This window comes from Saccostrea cucullata, unplaced genomic scaffold (genome assembly GCF_032062105.1).
Source record: "Saccostrea cucullata isolate Sc308-1 unplaced genomic scaffold, CSIRO_AGI_Scuc_v1 ctg78, whole genome shotgun sequence".
NCBI classification, from domain to species: Eukaryota; Metazoa; Mollusca; class Bivalvia; order Ostreida; family Ostreidae; genus Saccostrea; species Saccostrea cuccullata.
Genome location: NW_026940638.1, coordinates 1,185,798 through 1,208,142, shown reverse-complemented (window position 1 = coordinate 1,208,142; position 22,345 = coordinate 1,185,798). Strand labels below are relative to the sequence as shown.

Below are 22,345 nucleotides of genomic sequence, written 5' to 3'. Positions count from 1 at the left end.
TTTTCCTAACAAGATGAGAAAATTTTCTAAACAACTTCCTTCAATATTACCCAGCATCACCTTTTGTTTTGAAATTACATAATCATTTTCAAATGCTTGATACCAATTTTCAAAACCTTTCCAAAAAATAGTTACATGTTTACAATCATAAAAAAGATGAATCAATGTTTCTGGATCTGTTTTACAGAAAGAACAAAAATTGTTTTCTGCAATTTTTATCTTGTGAAGAAAAGAATTTTTGGCAAGGAAGCCCATAAGAATTCTATATTGAAAGTAAATTATTTTGGTGTCCTTTGTACAAATTGAAGCATTCCGAAGGAAAAATTCCCAGTGTTTTTCTGTAATAGGTTCATTTAAATAAATCTCCCATTTTAACTTTTTGGATTCTGGTGCCACAAAATTCTTATCTTTTATAATTTTATACAGAAATTTTATACTTGTCACGGACATCATTTTTTGTATAACACATTTCTCTGGTGCTGCAAATTGATTGCCTCTTTCTGTCATATAAACAGTTATTTCCCTTTTGACTCTTGTTGGTACTCTTGATACAATGTTAAAATAGTTTAAAAAATTATTAGTACCAACTATTTTTTTAACATCATTAAAACACCTAAATTTTCCATCATCCGACAACAAGTCTTTCAATACTTTAAAACCTTTTTCTACCCAAGTCTTGTAAAAACTCCATTTTTTGATATCAACAAAATTTCTAATATCAGTATATAAATAATCTGTAGCACTCAAACAATCTTTTTTAACAATTATAAGAGCTTTTATAACATCTTTCCAAAAATCATTACCTATATGATTCAAAAATTCTGAGAGTTTTCCTTTGGTTAAATAAAAAACAACGTTAAAATCTTTTTGATTAAAAATACAGGATAATAATTGCTGCCATGCTCCACTGTTGTCTGTAAGGACTCTCTTAACCCATTTAAGTTTTATGTATGAAATGAAGGAGGATAAATGGATCATGTTTAGTCCACCTTCTTCAATTTTTCCTATCAATGTATTTCTTTTTACTTTTTCCACCTTGTATGCCCAAATAAATTGAAATTAAATTTTATTGATCTCATTAATTAATTCCTTTGATGGATTTGGAAGAGCTGAGAATAGGTGTACAAATTTTGGAATAACAAGGGTTTTAATGACTGTAATCTTTCCTATTGGGGTCAAATCTCTTTTCGCCCATGATGCAAGCAATTTTTTTATAGAATTTATTTTGGGTCGATAATTGACAGACACAATATTTTCTAAGTTTTTTGTGAAAATTATTCCTAAGAGCTTAAAGGTATCAGCACTCCAATTAATTTTTAAGTCATCACATAGAGTTTGTTTTGATCCTGCCTTGCTTCCCAACCATACTGCTTGAGATTTTGAAATATTAAGCTTCAAACCAGAAGCATTTCCAAATTTGTGTTATTTTCATGATTCTCTCAAAGACTTTTCACTTCCATCTAATGTTAAAAAAGAGTCATCTGCATATTGTCCTAGTTTGTTTTCTTTCCCATTAATCGATATACCTTTTATGTTTTCATTATTCTTCAGTGAGATTGCAAGTAGTTCTACAGTAATGATAAAAATGTATGGTGCCAAAGGGTCTCCCTGTCTACATCCACGTTCAAGATTAAAAAAGGAGGATAAGTTTCCATTATTTATCACGCAGCTTGTGCTGGTTGAGTAAAAGGTTTTAAACCATTTAACTAAGGAATCTCCAAAATTAAAAGACTTTAATGCTTTAACAATAAAATCCCATTCTAAAGAATCAAAAGCTTTTTCGAAATCTAATAAAAGGAGCAAACCAAATTGTTTTTTATCTTTAAGGTAGTCTATTAAGTCATATAAAAACCTGGTGTTTTCACCTATGAAACGCCCTTTTATAAAACCTTTTTGGGTATCACTTATAATACTGGACAACACATTCTTAATGCGGTTTGCTATGGTACTAGAACCAATTTTGTAATCTACATTTAACAATGAAATAGGTCTCTAATTTTTCATATATCTTCTATCCTTTTCCTCTTTTGGAATGCATGTAATTACCCCCTGAGATTGAAAATGTGAAAGTTTTCCAGTTATATACCCTTCATTTAAAGATTTCATAACAAAAATACCTATATCTTTCCAGAAAAATTTGTAAAATTCCACTGTAAACCCATCTGACCCTGGGGATTTTTTGTTTTTCATATTTTTTAATGATGTTGTGCATTCTTGAAGTTTCAAAAAACCTTCAAATTTTTGTCCATATGATTTACACCATGTGCGGTTTTTGTCAGTAAATATTGAAACTAATGAATATACACGTACTTTTGAATTACAAAATGTAAAGAAAATGTTTTATATCCTGATTAGATCTGTTTTTAGGTAGAAATAATTGCAATTTTTTTGTTCTTTTATTAGTTGTATAGAGAAGTGGTTTGTAAAGAGAAGTATGGACCAGTGTTCAGAGTGTGGCTCAGCCCGGGACACGTGTTTGTATCTGTAAGGGATGGGAGGCAACTCTTCACATTCGACACAAAAAGTACAACACAGGTATAATGCAATATTATTCACTGGCTACATTACAATTTTTGTGAGAATTTATCAGTTTTATAAGACATTGTTGCAAATTAATAATCATGCTTAGAAAGAGATGTACATGATGTAGTCATAGTTTGATTTGCAAAAGGAATATTAAATCTTTGATAAAAATCGGAGATTTATTTATGTCATCTTGCTGAATGGAAAAGTTTATTTTGTTTCATTTCTTCAAGCTGGTTAAAAAATATATAGGTTCAGTGGAAAGTTAACAGTAACTTTAATCATTATCTAAACCAAATTAAATGTTTTTGAAAACTCAGGTGAAATTGAACTAGAATATCAAATAATGTAATTTTGTATAATTTTTAATTCATACAAATTATGATCTTTTTGTTTATACTAAAATCAGAACAAAGTTGGTAAAAAAATTAGTGGTTTGTAACTTCTAAGAAAAAAATCGGCACAAAAGCTAAAAGAAGTTTAGCATGTATTTGCAAAGACTGTCATATTTTTGCATGGTGCAGAAAAAAAACTGTGTGTTAATTTGCTCTTCATGAATTTTACTCTTAATTTTGCAAGGATGAAAACAAAGGATGCCTGGATATACAGAACTTAGATCATCCAATCCTTGATATCTTACCATCTGACTTGAGACAGTGTGTTTATATTGTAAGTATAAAATAACCTTCTCCATCCTAACAAAAAAAAAATGATTTTCTTTTGAATAATGTTGAGAGAAATATTTAGTGTTTGCAGATTTACAAAACTAATAATTCACTTTGTAGGTTCAGCACAATGGTTTTGTACAGTGTTGGAAATTTAGAGCTGACAGAACTTGGATTTTAGAACAGGAATTTAATATATGCAACAGCAATAGGTCAGAGGTATCCAGTGTGTGTTTTCATCCTCTATACAGTGCACTCTACTGGTGTGAAAAGAGAGTTACCTCCTCCTCAGACCACTCTATATATTGTATATGTAGGAGAAAAGTTCCCAGTGGTGATTGTTTTTTCTGTAATATACAGATAAAGATACATTTATTTTCGCCGTGCAGAATCAATTAAGAAAATGGCTTGCATAAGTGAATTTATAAGTATTGTATCAAATACAATTAAATTTTTATCACAGATCCTTGACATTTTAACCATTTTCTTGTGTTGATAAAAAAATCTTTACAATTATAACAATAACTGTATAGAATTAAAGAAATGAATTAAACATCAAGTACCAATGTTATTATCAATCCTACAGATGCAGAGAATCTGTCAGAACAGGAGCTAGGTCCGGTAGAAGCCATCATGCACAACATCTGTCTCTGTCAGCTGTGTCCAATACAACAGGGCGTGGGCATCATTATCAAGTAAGATAGCAAAGATAGTGTCTAGAGACCACTTAGTCATTGATTAAAAATCTCATAAAGAATGATATAATATCTAGGATGTTATAAATTTTAATGTGGAAAAGTAAAAAAAAAATGTACTTTTATTGTATTGTTTCTTGTCATTGCAGAAGTAGGCCCCCTTTGGTTTCAATGGTGATTTTGTGGAATCAGTCTACTAACGTGGTCACCATGTATTCGGGTCCCTATAAGTTGTCAGTGGAAGACCCCAGCTCAACACAAGCCTTTGATTTCACATCACTGGGATTCAAGTTCATTAACATCAGTATTCAGGTTGGTACATACCCCCCGTAGTGGTGTCTTAATACTTCCATTACAGATAATCAAAAAAAAAAAATCAAGAGCACATCACTGTAAAGATTTTTCAGTTATTGCATGATTTCAAAACTATTTTATTAATAATGTAGGTCAGGGATAAATACAGAATGATAGGATATGCATACAATTCTCAGAAGATGGAGTTATCTGTTATTGAGGATGGCAGCATTGTCAGAAAACTCTCTGATGAAAAAGGTAGGCAGGACATTACACTTTTAGATTACCAAGGAGAATTAGGGAAACTAGTCTGATTTCTAATATATAGGCCTATGTATTAGATAATAAGGACAAAATCACACCAAGCTTAAATTCTTTGCAGTTTTTTTTATCCCCATAAAAATTAGATAATATGTACATATACGTGTACAACATGTGCCATTGACAAAGTCAAGATCATTAGAAATGATTGCGGTAAATTCTTTGCATAAGAAAACAAATTGAAGCATTATAAATAGATTCATACTTGATGAAAGAGATTCTATACTGTGATGTGATAGGATTTTTTTAACCGACAAGATAAAGTAAATTGGTAAAAACAAAATGAATTTCTGCCTCAGATCCGCTATAAGTTTGGCAAAGAGAAACACAAGATTCTGACTTGTATTGTAAGGTATTGTATATTGAGTTAGTATTTTCAGAAAAAATTGCTTGTCCATATGGGTCTGTTTTCAGATTAAAATAGATAATGAATATTAAATGCCTGATTTCATATATCATACTTATTGAGATGCTTAATGTACATTGATTTTTGAAACAAGTTCTCTGTAAGTTAGTCTTTGTTGTAAGTGAAGTAGTCTTTGATTGTTCATTTTCTAAGCTTAAAAAAATCTGATTTCAGAAGAGTTGGCAGAGATCAAACTTGACATTCACACGGGAAATCTGGAAGAGGGCACATGGTTTAGTTATCAGGGACACCTGGGATTTCTGAGTAAATCTAGTCTTCTGTAAGTTTGACCTTGACATTTCATTTTTAAAAAATGTAGTTATTACAATGGTTCAAAGCTTTCTTTTAAACTTGAGAATACTGAGATACATGTAGTAGAAGCTACATGGACTGTGAATATTAGCCTGGGTAGCTAAGTAGATAGAGCAATTGACTAGTGATACAAGGTCTGTATAGCTTTAGTACAGGATACCTAGAAAGACTGAGAAGGGTTTATAAGAATTCTTTGTGGAAAATAATGGTTTGCAAGTATTATAGAAACCAACTGTGGGATACTGGTATAGTAGGAAAAAAGGAATGAATAAAGACAGTATATGACTGGACTGGTTATCAAAAATCAGGGACCTTGTATCACTAGTCAGGTGCTCTATCTCAGATCCACTATTGTTTTCTGTATATATTTAAAGACAGACAGGGGATCAGCTTAATTAACTTAACTTGAGAGTTTAGGTTCCTCTAGGCATTTTTCAGCAAAAGTAAATATCATCATTTACACTAACACAGAAATATTATGTTTTGAAATATCTTTGTTAGGTTGTTTGACCTGACATCTGGGAGATTGGTCGACACCATCATGCCACCAGAGGGAGCTGATTTTGAGGGTGTTTGCTGTGGTAGCCCTGCGACAGTAACCCCTGCTGTATATACAGAAAACAATTTATACTTACTCATGGTAAAAACAATTTATACTTACTCATGGTAAAAACAATTTATACTTACTCATGGTAAAAATAATTTATACTTACTCATGGTAAAAACAATTTATACTTATTCATGGTAAAACACTGCTTAATTTATCTCTTTATGTGCATTTATTTACATGTAAATTGGGAAAATTGGCATGTGTGTATACATTGTTTTTATACATTACACAATAATTCTTAGAATTAGAGTTTTAGAACTTATTTTGTCTCTTTGATTAAAGGGGTACATGTGTATAGATTGAACCCTGTCTGTCTCATTATCCTTCTTACACAATTAAAAAACAACATTTTTTTCATGCCATATGTGTAGAGCTGACTTTATTTTGGTGATTAAGAAATGTTCAGAAACCCTCTGTTCACTCATTTAAAATGTTGCTTGAACCTTAATGATTTTCCAAAAGAAATGAATTATACATGTATATTTAAAATACAGACAATTTTAGGATGGCTTGCTGGGCAATAGTGGACAAAAAAGACACTTCAACTTGGAAAATTTATAAAGGAATAAAAGACATTTATGTCATTAAGAGTTATCTCTTTTATCAGAGTATCAATGAACCTTAAGAAAATGAATTGATAAAGATCAAAACAAAAGTGATGCATCTATAAATTTGTATCCAATTTTCATCAGAAACAGAGAAGGAAGGACGAGTGGGACTTAACCACAACTTTGTCAGCGGAGGATTTTCAAACAACAGCACTTCAGATAGCTCACCTAGAACAGGTATTTATTATGAATTTAAACTTATACAGCAAAACTCATTTAGTACGAACATGGATATTGCGAATTTACGGTTATAGCGAGGTCATCTTGGATCCCCAGCTAATAAAACTTTAATGACTTTCTCATACGGTTATAACGAATTATGGATATACATGTAGCGAAGTAATTTCATAGGTCCCAGTGACTTCCTTATATCTGAGTTTTACTGTAAATCCTTATAAATATACAGGTATATATGAAATATCAGTCTCCACAAGCTCCTTTTCAGTAACTTTGGTCTGAGAACAAAATTATATCAATATGCTTAGTTTATTCTATATTTATTGGCATCACAAACCTGTTAATCATGCATATCAATACAATTTTCATAGCATTATTCAATATTTTTGTTTTTCAGGAGAAAGCAGAGCATCCCTCTACAAGTGTTCAGAAAAAGTTATCAGAATTACAGCAGACCTGGACAAAAACAAAAGATCAGAAACCTGCCACAAAACTTGCAGAAATCGTAGGTAAGAACTTAATCATTGTGTCCGCTGCAGAAACAAGGGGCTGTCATGTGGGCATATTATATCTCATTATTTCATCATTATTTAAAATGTTTGTTTTTTACTAGTTTTGCAATAGTAATTCAAAAGTTTTAAAGAAATAAGTATGCTTTATAGTTACAATGAGTGTAATAAATTAAAGTATATTTTTCTTAACAGAACCATATTTAGATGAATATTGGAAGATTGAGAAAATTCCAACTAAAGCATTTCAGGTAATGATTTTGATTTACATGTATTTAGATTAGAGATTTACTACCGTCATATAGAAACAATGCTTGAGTACAAATTTTGTCTTCATATTGACAGAGATTGCAGTCTTTCTCATTTATGAAAAAAACTATGTGAGCTGACATTTACATGGCAATTGTAAACATATCACCTGTTTTTCCTCTATGTTTATCTGAATTGTTAAAGTTAGAATTTTCCATGAAAATTTGAAGGGAAGGGCAAGATTTGCAAGTGGAAATGAATCGAAATTTATCCGAAAAATAAGCAGGACAAGAAGTCTGGAGATTGTGTACTGTGTATAATCTGTGTATTTTGTGATTGACAGCCCTCCAGGTCAGCATGCCCCGCCTCTGTAGATGAGGAAGTTCTTCACGTGTTGGACCCTAAGTCCAGTATCCCCATGTCTGGTCGTCACGCCCGCCTCCTCTCACTGGCCCACTCACACCCTAAACAAGTCCTCGCTGTCCTAGAATCACAGATGGAGTTTCACACAGGTTTGTAGTGGGATTGAAATGGCAAATAACATGATAGGTCAAATTAAAAAATTAAATTAGTATTACAGGATGTTGACTTGTAATAATTGTTGTAATTGAGTTGATGATAGCATTACTATGTGATACCATCTTTATCACATATAATATCAAAAAGTTGAAAGTAATCCCAGTGTTTAGGGTTTTTAAGACTGCTGGATCTCTGACCTTGTAGGTGACATCAGTACGGCCCAGATCCAGCGCTGGCAGTGTATCCTGGCTCCCGATACGTCGCTCAGTCCTGTCAGTAGCGATGTCGCCGTGCCCATGTTTGAACACATCTGTCGTCTGCTGTACAAGCTTCAACCAAACAAACTGGTACAGATTTAATTTAAAATTCTTCCTTGTTTGTGTAGATAATAAAACAGACAAGTATTCTCCAAATATTTTTACTTCTGGCATACATTATATTTTCATAATCTATGAAAAGTCTGGGATGATTATTTGTGTATTTCAAAAATGTATCAAATATTTGAATTTTCAAAATAAAACAGACAAGTATTCTCCAAATATTTTTACTTCTGGTGTACATTGTATTTTCATAATATATGAAAAGTCTGGGATTATGATTTATGTATTTCAAAAATGTATCAAATATTTGAATTTTCAAAAGTGATTTTTATATTTTAATAAAAAGTTAATGCTTCTATTTTATGTAAACACCGGCTGCAATCATTTTCTGACTTAATATCCTGGTAATGTAGTTGCCTCAAATAAAACAGAGTAGAAAATACTAATAATTTGATCCAAAACAAAGTTACAGATCTGTTTACTCTTACGATTTCGCCGTATTTTGTACGGATTTTTAGGGAAATAAGAAGTACATTTGTTTAAAACTGAGAAGTTAGCTTTCGTTATGAACTATCTCAGTTTCATGCTTTTTAATGCTAAAAAAAGATTTCAAACACAGTTATGTCGGTTTGCCAAAACGCCATGGTATAAAATGATCATGACCATGTTATTAAACCATGTTTTAGTAATCAGAAAAGCAGTTGTTCTCCATTTATATATGTAAAATTGATGGAAAGTGAAATCTTACTGGCAAATGCTTAATCTCACGGACAAATCTAATCAAATATACTGAGAGACATTGATACGGGTAAACAGGTCTGAAGTTAATAAAATTTTATTTAAAAGATAAGAGTTGACTTCCTGGTTATCTTTTAATTCTTGGTTATCTATTAATTCTTATTACATGTATTAATCCATTTTGTAGATGCAGTTTGTGAAAATATGCCAAATGATCAATGACCAAAAAGTGGGAGTGTCTGCATTTATTAGAAAACGACAAGCTGTATGTACAAGCTATTTTTCTTGTAATTTCAAGTTTCTTATGCACAGTTAGGTTAATCATCTTTTAAAACTGTTCAAGGGTTTCTGAAATACATCACATTTAGCGTCTTAATAAAAATTATTTATGATTTATAGAAAAAAGATTGATGTATAACAGAATAATGTGCCAGCATTCTTAAGCTCTTTTGATATCAAAAAATAAGATGTCTTAGGAAGTTTTGAACATAATCAGCCATCTCTAACTTGACTTCTTAATTAACCAGATTCAGTATTATGAGCGAGCTGTGAGTTGTGTACAGGACGTAGAAGAAGCAGTTACCTCCCCTGAATCAGCCAAGGCATTTGTCTCACTGCTTCTAGCCAGGTGGGTTATATAGAATTTTACAAATAAAAAATTAAATCAGTCCCTGTGTGAAAATACATGTAGTTCTGATATCAATCTTCAAAGTAGTAAGCTTATATGGAGTAGTCTCCCTCTATCACAGAAACTGTGTGCAATTCTTCACGAGTCCATTAATGAAATATATGGTCTGTGTTATTCCTTTCTTCAGCCATAAAAATCACTTTGTCTAGCATTAATTTGTTTTTTACCAGAGCTGATTCACATTTTAATTCAAAATGCAACATAACATTTTACTGTATGTGTATGTGAATTCATGTATTCAAAATTTAGTGGAATCAAGGGGTATAGAGTTGTTAGGGTAATCATGAATTAGCGCTACACTTGTTCTTGCCTTGTTTTGTATTAGTAAATGATTTCTTAGCAGTACGAGGGTTGATCCAAAAGTTCGTGGAATTTCTTCGTAAAATTTTATAGTGATTAGATGAAAGCAAACAACAGGCATATTCTTAGTGCATAATGCAACAATTCATCACTTTCCAATAACCATTAAGGTCACAAGCCATTGTTGTGAAACCCGGGGGATATGTAAAGTTGTATATGCCACGTCGCGTCTTTAATGTCCAATTTGACTACATATTTCTAATACAGTAATTATCTCACCAACTTATCTTCATTTTTAACTCATATATCAAAATACTACCCATCTTTCCATTCTGTTCCAATTTCAGTAACAATGTCAAGAGAAACCGGCAACGTCCATTAATGCTTTAATATGTCTATAAGCAAAACAGGCCTTGGAAGCCTTTAATCAACGTCCATGGATCACAGCCACACTGTAGTTAAATGCATTTTTCCCAAGCCTATGTCAATAATATATGCGTTTAAGATAGAGTGATCCCGGGATTTTTACAAAACGTATGACTTGACCGAAATTTGATGTAGTCTAACAACTTAAAGATGAACAATAAATCATCAACTTATAAACAAATATCTCTTCATTTATAAAAGATCATCGTCTGACATAATTTTGGATTTATATACCACATAGGACGGTTTAATTCTCATTTCACGTATTATTTAAACAACAAACGGTTAATGACATTTCCACAACGGGCAACTGCCAGAGTTACTATCAAAGATATTTTAAATGTTTTTCAATTTAAAATATTCATCAAGTGTCTATATTTTCATTTGTAATTTTCAACCAATTCCACTTAAAAATAAATAAATTATGAAGAAATTCCAGTTTTGGATCATTATATAAATTAGTGCATTCTTGTCCATAGCCACTAAAATATGAAGCCGTCTGTACAAATACAGTTCTCCAATTGATTTTTTTTTTATTCAGCAAACAAGAGAACTGTATTTACTTCACCGTATATCTACTCGGGGATTATAACGACAACTCACCGCTTCACTTCAAACTCTTCCACCGACTCCTCGACAGAATCAACAAGGTACAACATTATCGGTTTAATCAAGAAAATTTATTTTGTTTTCTTATTATTTTAGATTTAAAATCAATGGTTTAATCAAGAAAATTATTTAGATGAAATCAAATTGGATTTGAAGGGAAAGGTTGGGAAATCAACTGTGCTATAACATTTCATAGTGTATTGAAATTTATTTTCAGGAGAATATTTTAACAGATTACATTGTGAGAACATTTTCATTAATGCCAAATATCAAAAGGTGAGTATCTAATTGTAATATAAAATTTGGTAGCACTCTAACCATTCAAGTCCTCTTAAACTCTTCTGAATTTTATATCTACTTTTAGCTTTACCTCAGTAACACAGCTTATCTCCCCTCGTGACACTTGGAATGCGGCTGAAGTTTTCTCCCCTAGTTCTGTTCCATTTGGACAAGTTAAGTCAATATTACTCAGTAAACTGGTGGATAAAGGCCCAGCGGACTGACTAATCAGGGAATTTATAGACTTAACACTATTTAAGGTTGTTAAATATGCCAAATATTTATTTTTATATTTCATCCTATCATTGTCTTTCAAGAGACTTTAGTTTAGTTAACATATGAATATGTGAATGTAAAAAGGTGCAATACTCATGAAAGATGAATAAAGTGCATTTCAAGCAAACTGTTGTCCTTTATAGAACTGGTGGAAATGGCTGTTAAAGCTAAATTTGTGAACACAACATTGTTAACATTCAATTTTAAAAACATGAGCTCTGGCAGGCTGGAGCTCATATAAACTGTAGGAAATGAGTGTTGTACAAAGATGTATTTATATTTATTAAAAACCTTTAAATTTCAATAATCCTTTTATCAAGGAGAGGAGGGGCTTTTTTCACATCCAAATTTCAACAGCCTTTCAAGGAACATTTTAATTTTAAATGTTACAGTTGGAAATGGGAGGGTAGCCCCCCCCCCCAACTAGATTTGCACCATTGAAAGAGTTAAATGGTTTTGACCCTGTCAATCCGTCTGTCTTTCCAACTTGTACATTCTACATAACTCTTAATATGGTTGGAGATATGGCTCTCTTGGAGTTTAACCTAATTTTGCAAGCATTTACGCAACTAGAACCTTGGCCATAACTTTTAGAGCTTTCATACTTCACACGTGTATTTATTAGACCTTTCCATTTTTCCTTTGGTCAAACTCCAAGGTCAAGAAGTCAAATACATTCTGTTTGTTGGTACCCAAAAGAAAGGCCTTGTCACAAAAATATGAGGGTTAAACAGATACTAGTAAACAGACAGACGAACCGGTAGGGCAAAAAGTAGATACCCCGAATCTTCCGATTACAGGGGCAAAAATACACTGAGTTAATTAAAAACTCCATGTGTTCTTACTTTAAATATAAATTGATAGGGTAACAGCTTGTCTCCACTGAGATTTTCGGCTGTCCTGTTGACTTTTTGAATTTAAGAAAATAATATTTTATTTAATCAAAAATTACACTTTTTTGATTTCTACATTGTTTTCAAGTTTTTAATATAAGCATATAGGCCAAAGGCTTTATTATAAGCTGAAATATTTTATTGGAATGCTTTTAACGTTATATATTTTAGTGCCTACAATACAATTTTTTTAGCAGTTTTTTTTGAAATAATTATTTTTTTTTTAAAATAAATATATTTTTTACCCGACATCGAAATTTTGTTCCTACGAAATTACAGTCACTGAACTCTGACCTAATTTTTGCAGCGCTTACGTGTTTCTTTTTTTAACCTCGGTGATTTCCAAACGGATCGGTTGGTCTATTCATTGGAATTACCACTTTTAGGTAAAATTGGACATAAAAATACTTTATTATGCAAGAAATTTTAGACAACTGAACTTAACAATGCAAAGAATGTTATTGAATTTTTCTTGCAAAAACTTGAGACTGCTTGAATTTTTAAAAATAATTCGATGAATCATCTACACAAATATAACTGCAGTGGGGGCATTTGATTTTTCTTTCTTTCTTTTTTTTGTTTCAGATGTACAAAACAGATAATCAGTCACAATGTTAAGACATTTTTATTTTTCATTGAATGTGTTTCTTATTAAATGATGAATACATTTACAGATGTATTGAAGAAATATGTTTACAGGTTATAAATATCAACGGAATTCCCGAATTTAAAAATAGACACATTGTGATGCGCCTAATTTAGAAATACACATAGGCGGATCCAGAGTGGGTTACGGGGGTTTAGTGTAATGCTAATGTAGTTATGTATGAATAATATCTGTTGTAAAAAGAAAATCCCCCCCGTACAAATAAGGATTTTCAAGTTCTGTGGTTTAGATTCCTTTTTTCGGAGAAAATTTTACAGAAAATCCATATATATTCCCCCTGACCGCCCCATTCCACTTTTAAAAACGGTAATATATACGGTCATGTTTTCTAAATTAAACGTATTTAAACGTACGTTTTAACAATTCTTTTTTCCTCTTCACCCCCCCCCCCCCCCATTTAATAAAATTCTAGATCCCGTGCCTGTTACATATACACTGTGCATGGCTACATATATATTTTACATATGCATTGCTTATGTTGCCTCTACCTGTCACTCAAACTAAGACGAAGCTTTAACAGGTTAGCAGACCCCCAAAAATCCTCTAGCTATGAGACATTGCCAGTAAACGAATATACCTCAAAATTTATAGTAAAAGAGACAACGTCTTCATATCAATACAGGGACATAGTATCGTCTCCAAACTCGATTTCAGGATGGGGAAGCAGGAATGGAGTTACCAATTTTTCAAATACATTACCAAGATTATCTGTGATGCAACAAAAGGGGGAGACAACCATCCTTTTTATAAACACATTTAATTATGTGTCGGATCAAAAAGTAAAATAGAATGTGCACAATGGCATTATGTAACAAAGATTCTAGTGAAGGTCTCGTTTAATTTCAGTGGTAAAAGAGGAGTTGTGGATAAGAGATGGGTACTCCATTGCGTAACACACGAGCGGACGAATGTACAGACAGACGGACGGACATCCTAATCACTGTAGATATACCCTCCCACTTTTCAACTGCGGGGGAGGGGAGTTAGAAATAAAATATTATATTTGATGGAAAAGTGGGAAGGGTACCACCCCACCCCACCACCCTGCAACTAACCTCCAACGATCCTATACACGTGTCCACAACACACCATGCAACATGCAAAAAGTTACATACAGTGTCATTTCGAAATCACGAAATGTCAAAATCGCACACACACCATATGAAATTATTTTGGAATATCATCAACATATCAAGCACATATAAGGTTACGTACAGTGTCATTTGGACATCGCGAGACTAAGAATATTCAGAAAAGTGGGGGATCTCTTCGGTGCCAGGATTGACACAGAATCCGGTATTATCCGAAAAAAAACGGTCCTTCAATGAGACTCAAATCCGCAACGTCAGGATAATCTCCTCACGCTTTGTGCCACATGGTATTAAATCAAATGAACTTCAAATGAACACGTACTATTCTTCAAAATGAGCATGTGCTTTTTGTAAAACCAAGAATTATTCAAAAACTTCTACACGAGAAGAAAACACCTGCTGCGGCGTCAACATTAGGTTTTATAATTCACGTAATTACTTCCATTCTGCATTGTTTGACATGTTAGCGTTGTTGGTCCTATACATAACCCCCTGATCGAGGAGTACCAGTGGTTTTCTGTCAGGATTGTCCTTCCCTAAGATAACAATGCAGCTACAGAAACCTGAACACGAGAACAAAATGGTGGACGATTGATATGGAAGACTGATACCACACATGGTGCTGATAGTATGACGAGCGAATTTCTCAACCTGATAGATGTCATTCTATCAAAAATAGGCCTAACACGTAGAGTTGGGTGCTGTGACATGCGGGCCCTCAAGAAAACAAAAAAACTAGCACACGTGGTGAGAGAAATGGAGCATTACAAGATCGAGCTAGATACTAGATGGACAGGTAAGGGGTCAAAACAAATACCGGTAGTTTCAGGACATCAAAAACTCTACCCTGGGAGAACTGATGAACATCATAGTAGAGGAGTAGCAATAAACACAACAAAAATTCACAGAAGTATGTTAGAATGGAAAACTATGAGTGAACAAATGATATCAGCTAGATTCAACTCATTTTTTTGTCAAAATAACTGTAGTTTGCACCAACTGCAAGTTACTTTGATGAAGAAGATAAGAAAGCCAGTCATTAAAATATATTTGTTTCATGCACTCCTACCCACATTTTTCATGTTGAGTACATGTAGGTAGGTATATAGGTAGTTGTTTTCCAAAGAAAAGAAAACATCATGGATGAGCAAGTAAAGAATTAGGAGAATGTAGCAATAGGGAGAGGTTGTGCACTTTCTTTCAAGAAAACAAATTAATAACTGGTGGGACAATATTTAAGCGCGTAGTCATCCATAAGGCAACATGGAACCCTATGATGGTCATACGTAAAATCAAATTGACCATGATTTTCATTGTAAACAAGAAATGGCGAATAGCCTCTTGGAAGAGGTTAATTGAAAAACAAGGAACTGATGTGGGAAATGACCACTCATAAGTTCAAGTTAAATTGAATGAAAACCAAATCAAGGAGAAAAAAATCGAATACCACCACCAATATTAGCATTCAAAAGCTAAAAAGACAAAAAGTAATGAGATTTTTTCAATTAAATGCTCAAAATAAGTTTTCGCTTCTCAAGAAATGCTCAGATGAAAATGATATGGAAACATTTAAGCATTTTATGACACAGAAAACGAAGTCTTGATAACATCGGTCAGATAAATACTGTAAAATCAAATATTTTCGAGGGGTCAAATTTTCGTGGTTTGAGGAAAAACTCTTGGTTTGTGGGGATTTGATTTCTTGGATGTAGAATTGTTGCGTAGTTGTGTATGTAACATTTTACGTTCCGTGGTAGACATGAATTCGTGGGTCTCTTCATACCTCGAAAACAACGAAAATTAACCCCCAACGAAAATTTATGATTTCACTGTACATTACATTGATACATATCCACCAAGTGTTTAAGGTATAACGAACCTCAAGATCAGTCTCTTTTGGCTGAAGAACACTGGACACCTACCATCTTGAAAAATATTCTACAGATGTCGAATCAGAAGACATCAACTTTGTGGGGAAAGGACTTAACCTTAATTCTCTCTGTGCCAGGAGGCACACAAGGCCTGAACATCTCTTTTTCACTGGGGTCGGTCTGAGACTGCACGGCGTGCCGTGTTCCAGGATTTCCAGCCAGCATTGTTTCGCTCCACCTCCACCATCCGTCGCCATGTTGTTTTGGGGCAACCTTGCTTCCTTCTCCATTCAGGCGTCCACCCGAGGGCCACAACACAGTCATCCGTGGGATCCTTTCTAAGCGCATGGTTGATCCAATTCCACCTCCTCCTCCTCACCTCTCACCTGACGCTTTCTGCTTCTGCCATCTCCAGAACTGTTTTGTTTGAGATATGCTGTTGCCATGTGACCTTAAGGATCCTTCTGAGGCATTTGGACCAGGCTCTTAAATAAGGAGACTTTCATCTTTCTTCTGATGTCTGTAGTGTTCCAGATGTTGGCTAGCCTCCTAAAGTATGCACTGGCCAGTACTATCCTCTTCCTGATGTCCGCAGTTTCTCCTCCATCCTCGGTGACATTGGCGCCGAGGTTTGTGAAGCTGTCCACCTCATCGGCCTCGCTGCTTCCGACTGTCAGGCTGATTTCACCCTTGCTATTTATCTACATCACTTTGCACTTTTTGGCATTCAGCTTCAACCGAACTTTTGCGGAGTTTTCTTCCAGTTTTGTTGTCTTAGACTGAAGACGGTTCATAGCTGACAATAGTAGGGCAATGTCGTCTGCAAAGTCTAGGTCTTCAAGCATAGTGGTGAAGTCCCATCTAATTCCTATTCTCTTTCCTCTGACAGTCTGTTGCATCACCCAGTCTATCACTAGAAGGAACAAGAAGCCTCCTTGTTTGACACCAGTCATCACAGGAAAAGGGTCTGTGGTCTCGTTTTCATCGATCACAGGGCACTGAAAATTGTCATACAGGGCTCTGACCATCATAATCAGTTTGCTGGGTATTTCATATTTCTTCATGATGACCCAAAGGCTGTCTCTATGCACCCAGTCGAAGACTTTCTCAAAGTCCATAAAATGGATTACAGTGTAGCATTCCACTCGCTGACTTGCTCTCGGATGTTCCTGAGAATGAAGATCTGTTTGACAATCCCTCTCCCTCTCCGGAACCCTGCCTGCTCTTTCCTCAGGGTGCGGTCAACTCCAGCCTGTATTCTGTTAATGATGATCCTGTTGAGTGCTTGCTGGCTAGGGGCAGCAATGTGACTCCCCTGCAGTTGCTGCAGTCCTGTAGGTTGCCTTTCGGGGAGAGTTTACAGATCAGTCCAGGTGTGCTTCAATTCCTGGCTGCTCTTATCAAGGTCTGCCTTTAACATTTCTGCAGTTTTTTTTTATCTGCTCCATTCCTATTGCCTTCCCATTCCGAAGCGTCTTCACTGCGGTCCTTATTTCCTGCATGGTGGGTAGCTCAACTGAAATGTCTAACTCTTCTCCCTTATAATGTTCATCTTGTGGTGGTGACTCTGGAGTGTCTCTGTTGAGTATTTCCTCAAAATGTCCTCTCCATCTGGCAAGCCTCGCTTCTTTGTTTTTTAGTAGCTCTCCATCTTTGCTCTTCACCGCTGCTGTTTGTTTATTACTCTTTCTTAACAGCCGTTTTACCGGGTATTGTGCTGTACAGTTCCTTCTGCCTCCCATTCTCGGCTGCTTTCTGTGCTTGCCAAGCTTTCTCTGCCATCCATCTCCTTTTGTCCTCTCTCGCACTTTTCTTGACTGCTTTGTCTTTCTTCCTTTAATCTTCCTTTATCCTTGTCTTAACTCTTTCTGATCTTGTGCTCTCTATCTTTGTCTTGATGTCTTTTCTTTCATCTATCAAGTTCCAGGTGTTTTCGCTGATCCAAGGTTTACTTTTGCCTTTCCTGTAGCCAAGTACTTCCTTTGCTCAATTCACATATGCCATCTTTTGTTGTTCCCAAATTGTCTCGATATCTTCAGTCTTTTCCCTGTGCTCTTTTAATTTCTTTCTCACACAGTCATTGAACTTTGCTTTTACTTCGTTGTTTTGAGGCATTCTACATCCAATCTTAGTTTCAACTTGTTCTTATTCTTGTGTGTGCTGAGCTGTAGCCTTATTTGGGTCTTCACCAGGTCATTGTCGCTGTTGATATCCGCTCCCCTCTGATCTTTGGTGTCAAGAACAGAAGATCTCCACTGTCCACTGATGAGAAGATGGTCAATCTGGTTCTCAATGTTCCAGTAGCAGACACCCATGTTGCTTTGTGTATGTCTTTGTTTGGAAACAGTGTTCCTGTGATTACAAGTCCGTTGATCTGACTTAATTCACACAGTCTTTCTTCATTCTCGTTCTGTGTTCCCATTCCATGGATACCCATAGTTCTTTCATATCCATTATTGTCACTCCCCAACTTGGCGATGAGGTCCCCCATGATAAAGATGTCGTTCTTATTACATCCACCTAAGGTCTCTTGTAATTCCTGATAGAATTGGTCTTTTATTCTCAGCTTCCTTTTCATTATGTGACACTCTCCTGTATCTTGAATAAAACCGTGCTATCATGATTCTCTTACTGACATGTGTCCATTCCATGAGTGACTTTATTGCCTGCTGGATGATGATTATGGCAACTCCTCCCATGCAGTTCTTCATCCCCGCTGTATATGACGGTCTGGCCCGAGGCAAATCTCATCTTCAGAGCTCCTGTCCATCTGCACTCACTGATTCCTAAAATGCCCAGTTGGTATCCTTCCATTTCTCTCGCAATCTGTGCTGAAGCTCCTCCTCTATACATTGTTCTCACGTTCCAGTGTCCGATGGTGAATGTTTGTTTGGGTATCACAAGGGATCTAGTCGGACGCTGGGCTGCCCTAAGGCTTTCATCCTCGTCTTCTTACTGCCATTATTGGCGGCGCCCGCTTCACCCGGTTTTTTTTTTTGCTCTTTTATGTCCATTGTTTCTGTAACTGTGGATTTTTCCTGGAGGAGGTAGTCGACCTCCTGCCAAACCCCCTAGCTTGGAGAACCAGTGGTTTTCTGTCTTGGTGTCCTCCCTGGCTTTGTAATTAAACTACTAAAAAGAGGACCCCTCAAACTGCAGCAACAAATTGGGCACTTGGCTAGCAAAGATGCAGCAACTATAAATACATGTAGATGCTGCTGCTCTCGGTCACAATAACAGTTCTGAGCAGAGTGATACTTAACAGAATCACAAACATAGAACAAACATAGAAAATCTTCTATTGCAGAGAGAACAATCAGGTTTTAGAAAGGGAAGGTCATGTGCGAACTAGATATTCACTCTCTGACAAATATCAGAATAGATCCACCTTCCATTATGTTTATCGACTTTTCACAAGCCTTTGATAGTGTTTATCGCCTAACTTTACAAAAAAATCTCAGTGGATCAATATGGGATCCCAGAAAAAACTCATCTCCATCAGGAAGATGCTGATGCTGTACATGGATACAAATCTAAAAGTTATCTGCGAATCAAACATTTAAGAATTTAAACTGAAGACTGGGGTAAAACAACGGTGACTGTACTCCTCTCTTCTCTTTACATTCGTCACTGACTTGATCATACGAGAAATCACCAGAATAAGCGGAAGGGAATCACTGGGGATATATCAGACATGTTGTAAGACATGTTGTCATTATAAATTAAGACATTGTTATCAGATGTAACCTATCATTGAGAACTTTGTTTTATGCTAGATTTGACTTCAGAACCTTCGGTCTTTTTGATATCATATACCGGTACATAGGGCTCACAATGGTCCAAGATAACTCATCCCTAGGCACCTGATACAATCAATTTCCGCTACACGTCATGCAGATTCCATTTAGATGCTTTGGATGTTTCATGATGTACTTAAATTAGTGATTTTACAGTGTTTGATAACCGAACTAAATATATTTCCTTTTGTTTTAGTGTCAAGGCAATGTAATTAATGCAAAAAGAGTACCACAAGGAATCCAACAAACAGAAAATTGATGAAGAAGAAACTGCTGACGATACCTTACAAAAAGGTCTTAATCTAGAGGAAGAAGGTCTAACTAGAGCCGTACAAGAAAGCGAAAAGCAGCAGTCCATCTTACCTTTGGTTAAACAGGAACTCAGTCTTAAGATCCGCTACAAGCGACTGTCTGAAGGAAAAGAGGAATTTGTTTATGAAGAACCCAAACAGCATCATTTCGAGGTAGAAATCACGAATAGTAAGAATGATCGGTACTCGGTGTGGAATGGGTGGCGGTGACAGTGACATAAATTTCATTATCTATGTGTCCGACTTTTAAAGTTTTATCTGGTTAAACAGTGCAGAAATTGTAGCGAACTCTTTGTATATTTCTTTTGAAATTTTGGGTTTAAATAACACTGAGATCACCCTATTTGATTAAAGGAAATCAATGATTGAAGAAAATGAGAGTCCAAAGCAACTACAGCCAGCAAATTAAGCGTATCTTGATATTCAAGAAGAACGGTATTAATATGTAAAATCGATATTCAATTAAGTAAAAACAAAACAGTCATCGTGTCTCTTTAAAATTGCATTTTTCTTTTTGTCTTTGTCAAAAGGAACTTCGATTTTTTTTTAAGGGCAGAGAGAAATCTGCTTATGAAAATGGCAGAAAACAAAAACATAGGGTAGATAAGAGTCAAGAAAGGAGCACATTTTGCGCTCATTGGAATCCCAGCATCCTTTTAAATACTTCAATGTAGAACCAATAGAACTTTTTATAAAAGTATTTAGCAACATGACAAATCACACAATAAGAAATTAATTCGCTACATCCCTAAAGTTCAGGTCAAGATTTTTTTTTAAGTCGACCGAGAGAGCGGGTTTGACCTTGTGGTGTGCCTTGAGTTAATGCGGCTATAAACCATCCATGCAATTATGTTGTGTTGAACATTTACTGGCTCTCATTCTTTGTCTTTTTAGAACCGATTACAAATTGCTAAATCCTGACTAACTTTGGCGTTTCTGTTTTGAAATACTAATTGCTTTATTGTACAGGTGTTCACTACTTTACTTGTATTATTCTGAACTACTGGCATATTTTTTGGTATCTGATATTATTGTAAAACGTCTCATGCATATTCAGTGAATATAAATAAAAGATTCTCATTTGAAGCTCACTGAGTACGAGAAGCAAAAAATCGAGGAGCGAAGACGACAGAACAGACAGTCAGCACAACGTTCCAGGAAAAGGTCCGAGGATTACGAAGAGAAACTAAAACAGGTACAATATTTTCGTATTATTCAGGAACTGTATTCTAGGTAGCGTTATTTTTTCGATATTCTCTTTCAGAAGATCAACATTCTCTCAAAGGAAAATATTAAATTGTCAAAGGAGAGGGAACAACTGAGAAAAACTAAGGAAAAACTGCTGCTAGAATTTCGGAAAGTTGGTTGCTTTCCTTCGGTAAGGGTTTGTTCTTGTGGAATCAAGTTAAAGGCAAGTAAAAAGGTATCAGCAACTGAAACACAGTCTTCTTCAAAATGACACTCATCTTCTCTCCACAACATCGCCGGAAATTTATTATGAACAAGCAACTGCAGTGGAAAAATGGGAAGGCATCAACGATAACTGTGAAGCAGCTTCCTCCAGTTCCTTTGAATGCAATTACCGTATCAATGTTGACGTTGACACATTACACAGTTTTCGAGTGTATCGATACAATATCTGCATATGCTATGTGCAGTGTCGCGTTGTATAACCTGGTTACCAGACCTCGCATCTCGTTTTCTTCAAGCTTGCGTCCCGCACATAACATGTTTCTGTGCATGTTTTTTTTTTGCATTCTGCAAGATTTATAGAAAACTTTTACATCATGTGTTTGAATTTACTTAAATATGCGAAACTCTTTACAATTAATTGGGCAATTTGCAATTATATATGTGTAGAAATGACGTGTTCGAACATTTCATCCGGTTTTCTTGCTGTCTATTTCCTACAAGTTCATGTTTATAATGCTTTGAACATTTAAGGAAATACTTTGTCATGCATTATTTGTGTGAAAAATGTGTAATTAGATCTACTAATTCCTGTAATCTTACTTTGAAGAGCGTGCATATAAGATTTTTTGTGGAATTAATAACAGACATTGCTATTTTGAATTGTATTTATTTTTAAAATACATGTATTAAATTATATATGTCCCCCGATATCTCACATTTAAACTGTCAAAGGGTTTGTTTTGGTCATTTGTTGTTCGAGATCCTTGCCAGAACTAAT

General features: G+C 34.8%; 2 protein-coding genes across 2 annotated transcripts in view; both read left to right on the top strand.

The window, feature by feature from the left end:
• Positions 1 to 22,345, top strand: part of LOC134255842 (uncharacterized) — a 45,578-nt gene that overhangs the window by 6,599 nt on the left and 16,634 nt on the right. Inside the window, exons 2-24 of the mRNA XM_062738392.1 lie at positions 2,404 to 2,535; positions 3,103 to 3,192; positions 3,309 to 3,522; positions 3,775 to 3,883; positions 4,033 to 4,195; positions 4,330 to 4,435; positions 5,079 to 5,184; positions 5,718 to 5,856; positions 6,519 to 6,611; positions 7,009 to 7,120; positions 7,316 to 7,371; positions 7,713 to 7,881; positions 8,093 to 8,235; positions 9,134 to 9,211; positions 9,474 to 9,574; positions 10,902 to 11,010; positions 11,187 to 11,245; positions 11,334 to 11,470; positions 16,573 to 16,718; positions 17,179 to 17,451; positions 18,239 to 18,410; positions 20,069 to 20,307; positions 21,242 to 21,349. Coding sequence (XP_062594376.1) covers positions 2,404 to 2,535; positions 3,103 to 3,192; positions 3,309 to 3,522; positions 3,775 to 3,883; positions 4,033 to 4,195; positions 4,330 to 4,435; positions 5,079 to 5,184; positions 5,718 to 5,856; positions 6,519 to 6,611; positions 7,009 to 7,120; positions 7,316 to 7,371; positions 7,713 to 7,881; positions 8,093 to 8,235; positions 9,134 to 9,211; positions 9,474 to 9,574; positions 10,902 to 11,010; positions 11,187 to 11,245; positions 11,334 to 11,470; positions 16,573 to 16,718; positions 17,179 to 17,451; positions 18,239 to 18,410; positions 20,069 to 20,307; positions 21,242 to 21,349 — 3,054 coding nt within the window. The remainder of the gene's footprint in view (positions 1 to 2,403; positions 2,536 to 3,102; positions 3,193 to 3,308; positions 3,523 to 3,774; positions 3,884 to 4,032; positions 4,196 to 4,329; positions 4,436 to 5,078; positions 5,185 to 5,717; positions 5,857 to 6,518; positions 6,612 to 7,008; positions 7,121 to 7,315; positions 7,372 to 7,712; positions 7,882 to 8,092; positions 8,236 to 9,133; positions 9,212 to 9,473; positions 9,575 to 10,901; positions 11,011 to 11,186; positions 11,246 to 11,333; positions 11,471 to 16,572; positions 16,719 to 17,178; positions 17,452 to 18,238; positions 18,411 to 20,068; positions 20,308 to 21,241; positions 21,350 to 22,345) is intronic.
• On the top strand, positions 12,707 to 22,227 carry LOC134255851 (CREB-H transcription factor homolog let-607-like). Its single transcript, XM_062738415.1, has 4 exons — positions 12,707 to 12,803; positions 20,040 to 20,307; positions 21,242 to 21,349; positions 21,419 to 22,227. Exons 2-4 carry the CDS (start codon positions 20,059 to 20,061, stop codon positions 21,611 to 21,613), a joined length of 552 nt encoding a protein of 183 aa, XP_062594399.1. The 5' UTR covers positions 12,707 to 12,803; positions 20,040 to 20,058; the 3' UTR covers positions 21,614 to 22,227.

Coding starts and splice junctions, on each gene's coding strand:
- LOC134255851 (XM_062738415.1), top strand. CDS start 20,059: ATGCAAAAAGAGTACCACAAGGAATCCAACAAACAGAAAATTGATGAA. Junction 20,308..21,241: donor CCAAACAGCATCATTTCGAG/GTAGAAATCACG, acceptor TCTCATTTGAAG/CTCACTGAGTACGAGAAGCA. Junction 21,350..21,418: donor ACGAAGAGAAACTAAAACAG/GTACAATATTTT, acceptor ATTCTCTTTCAG/AAGATCAACATTCTCTCAAA.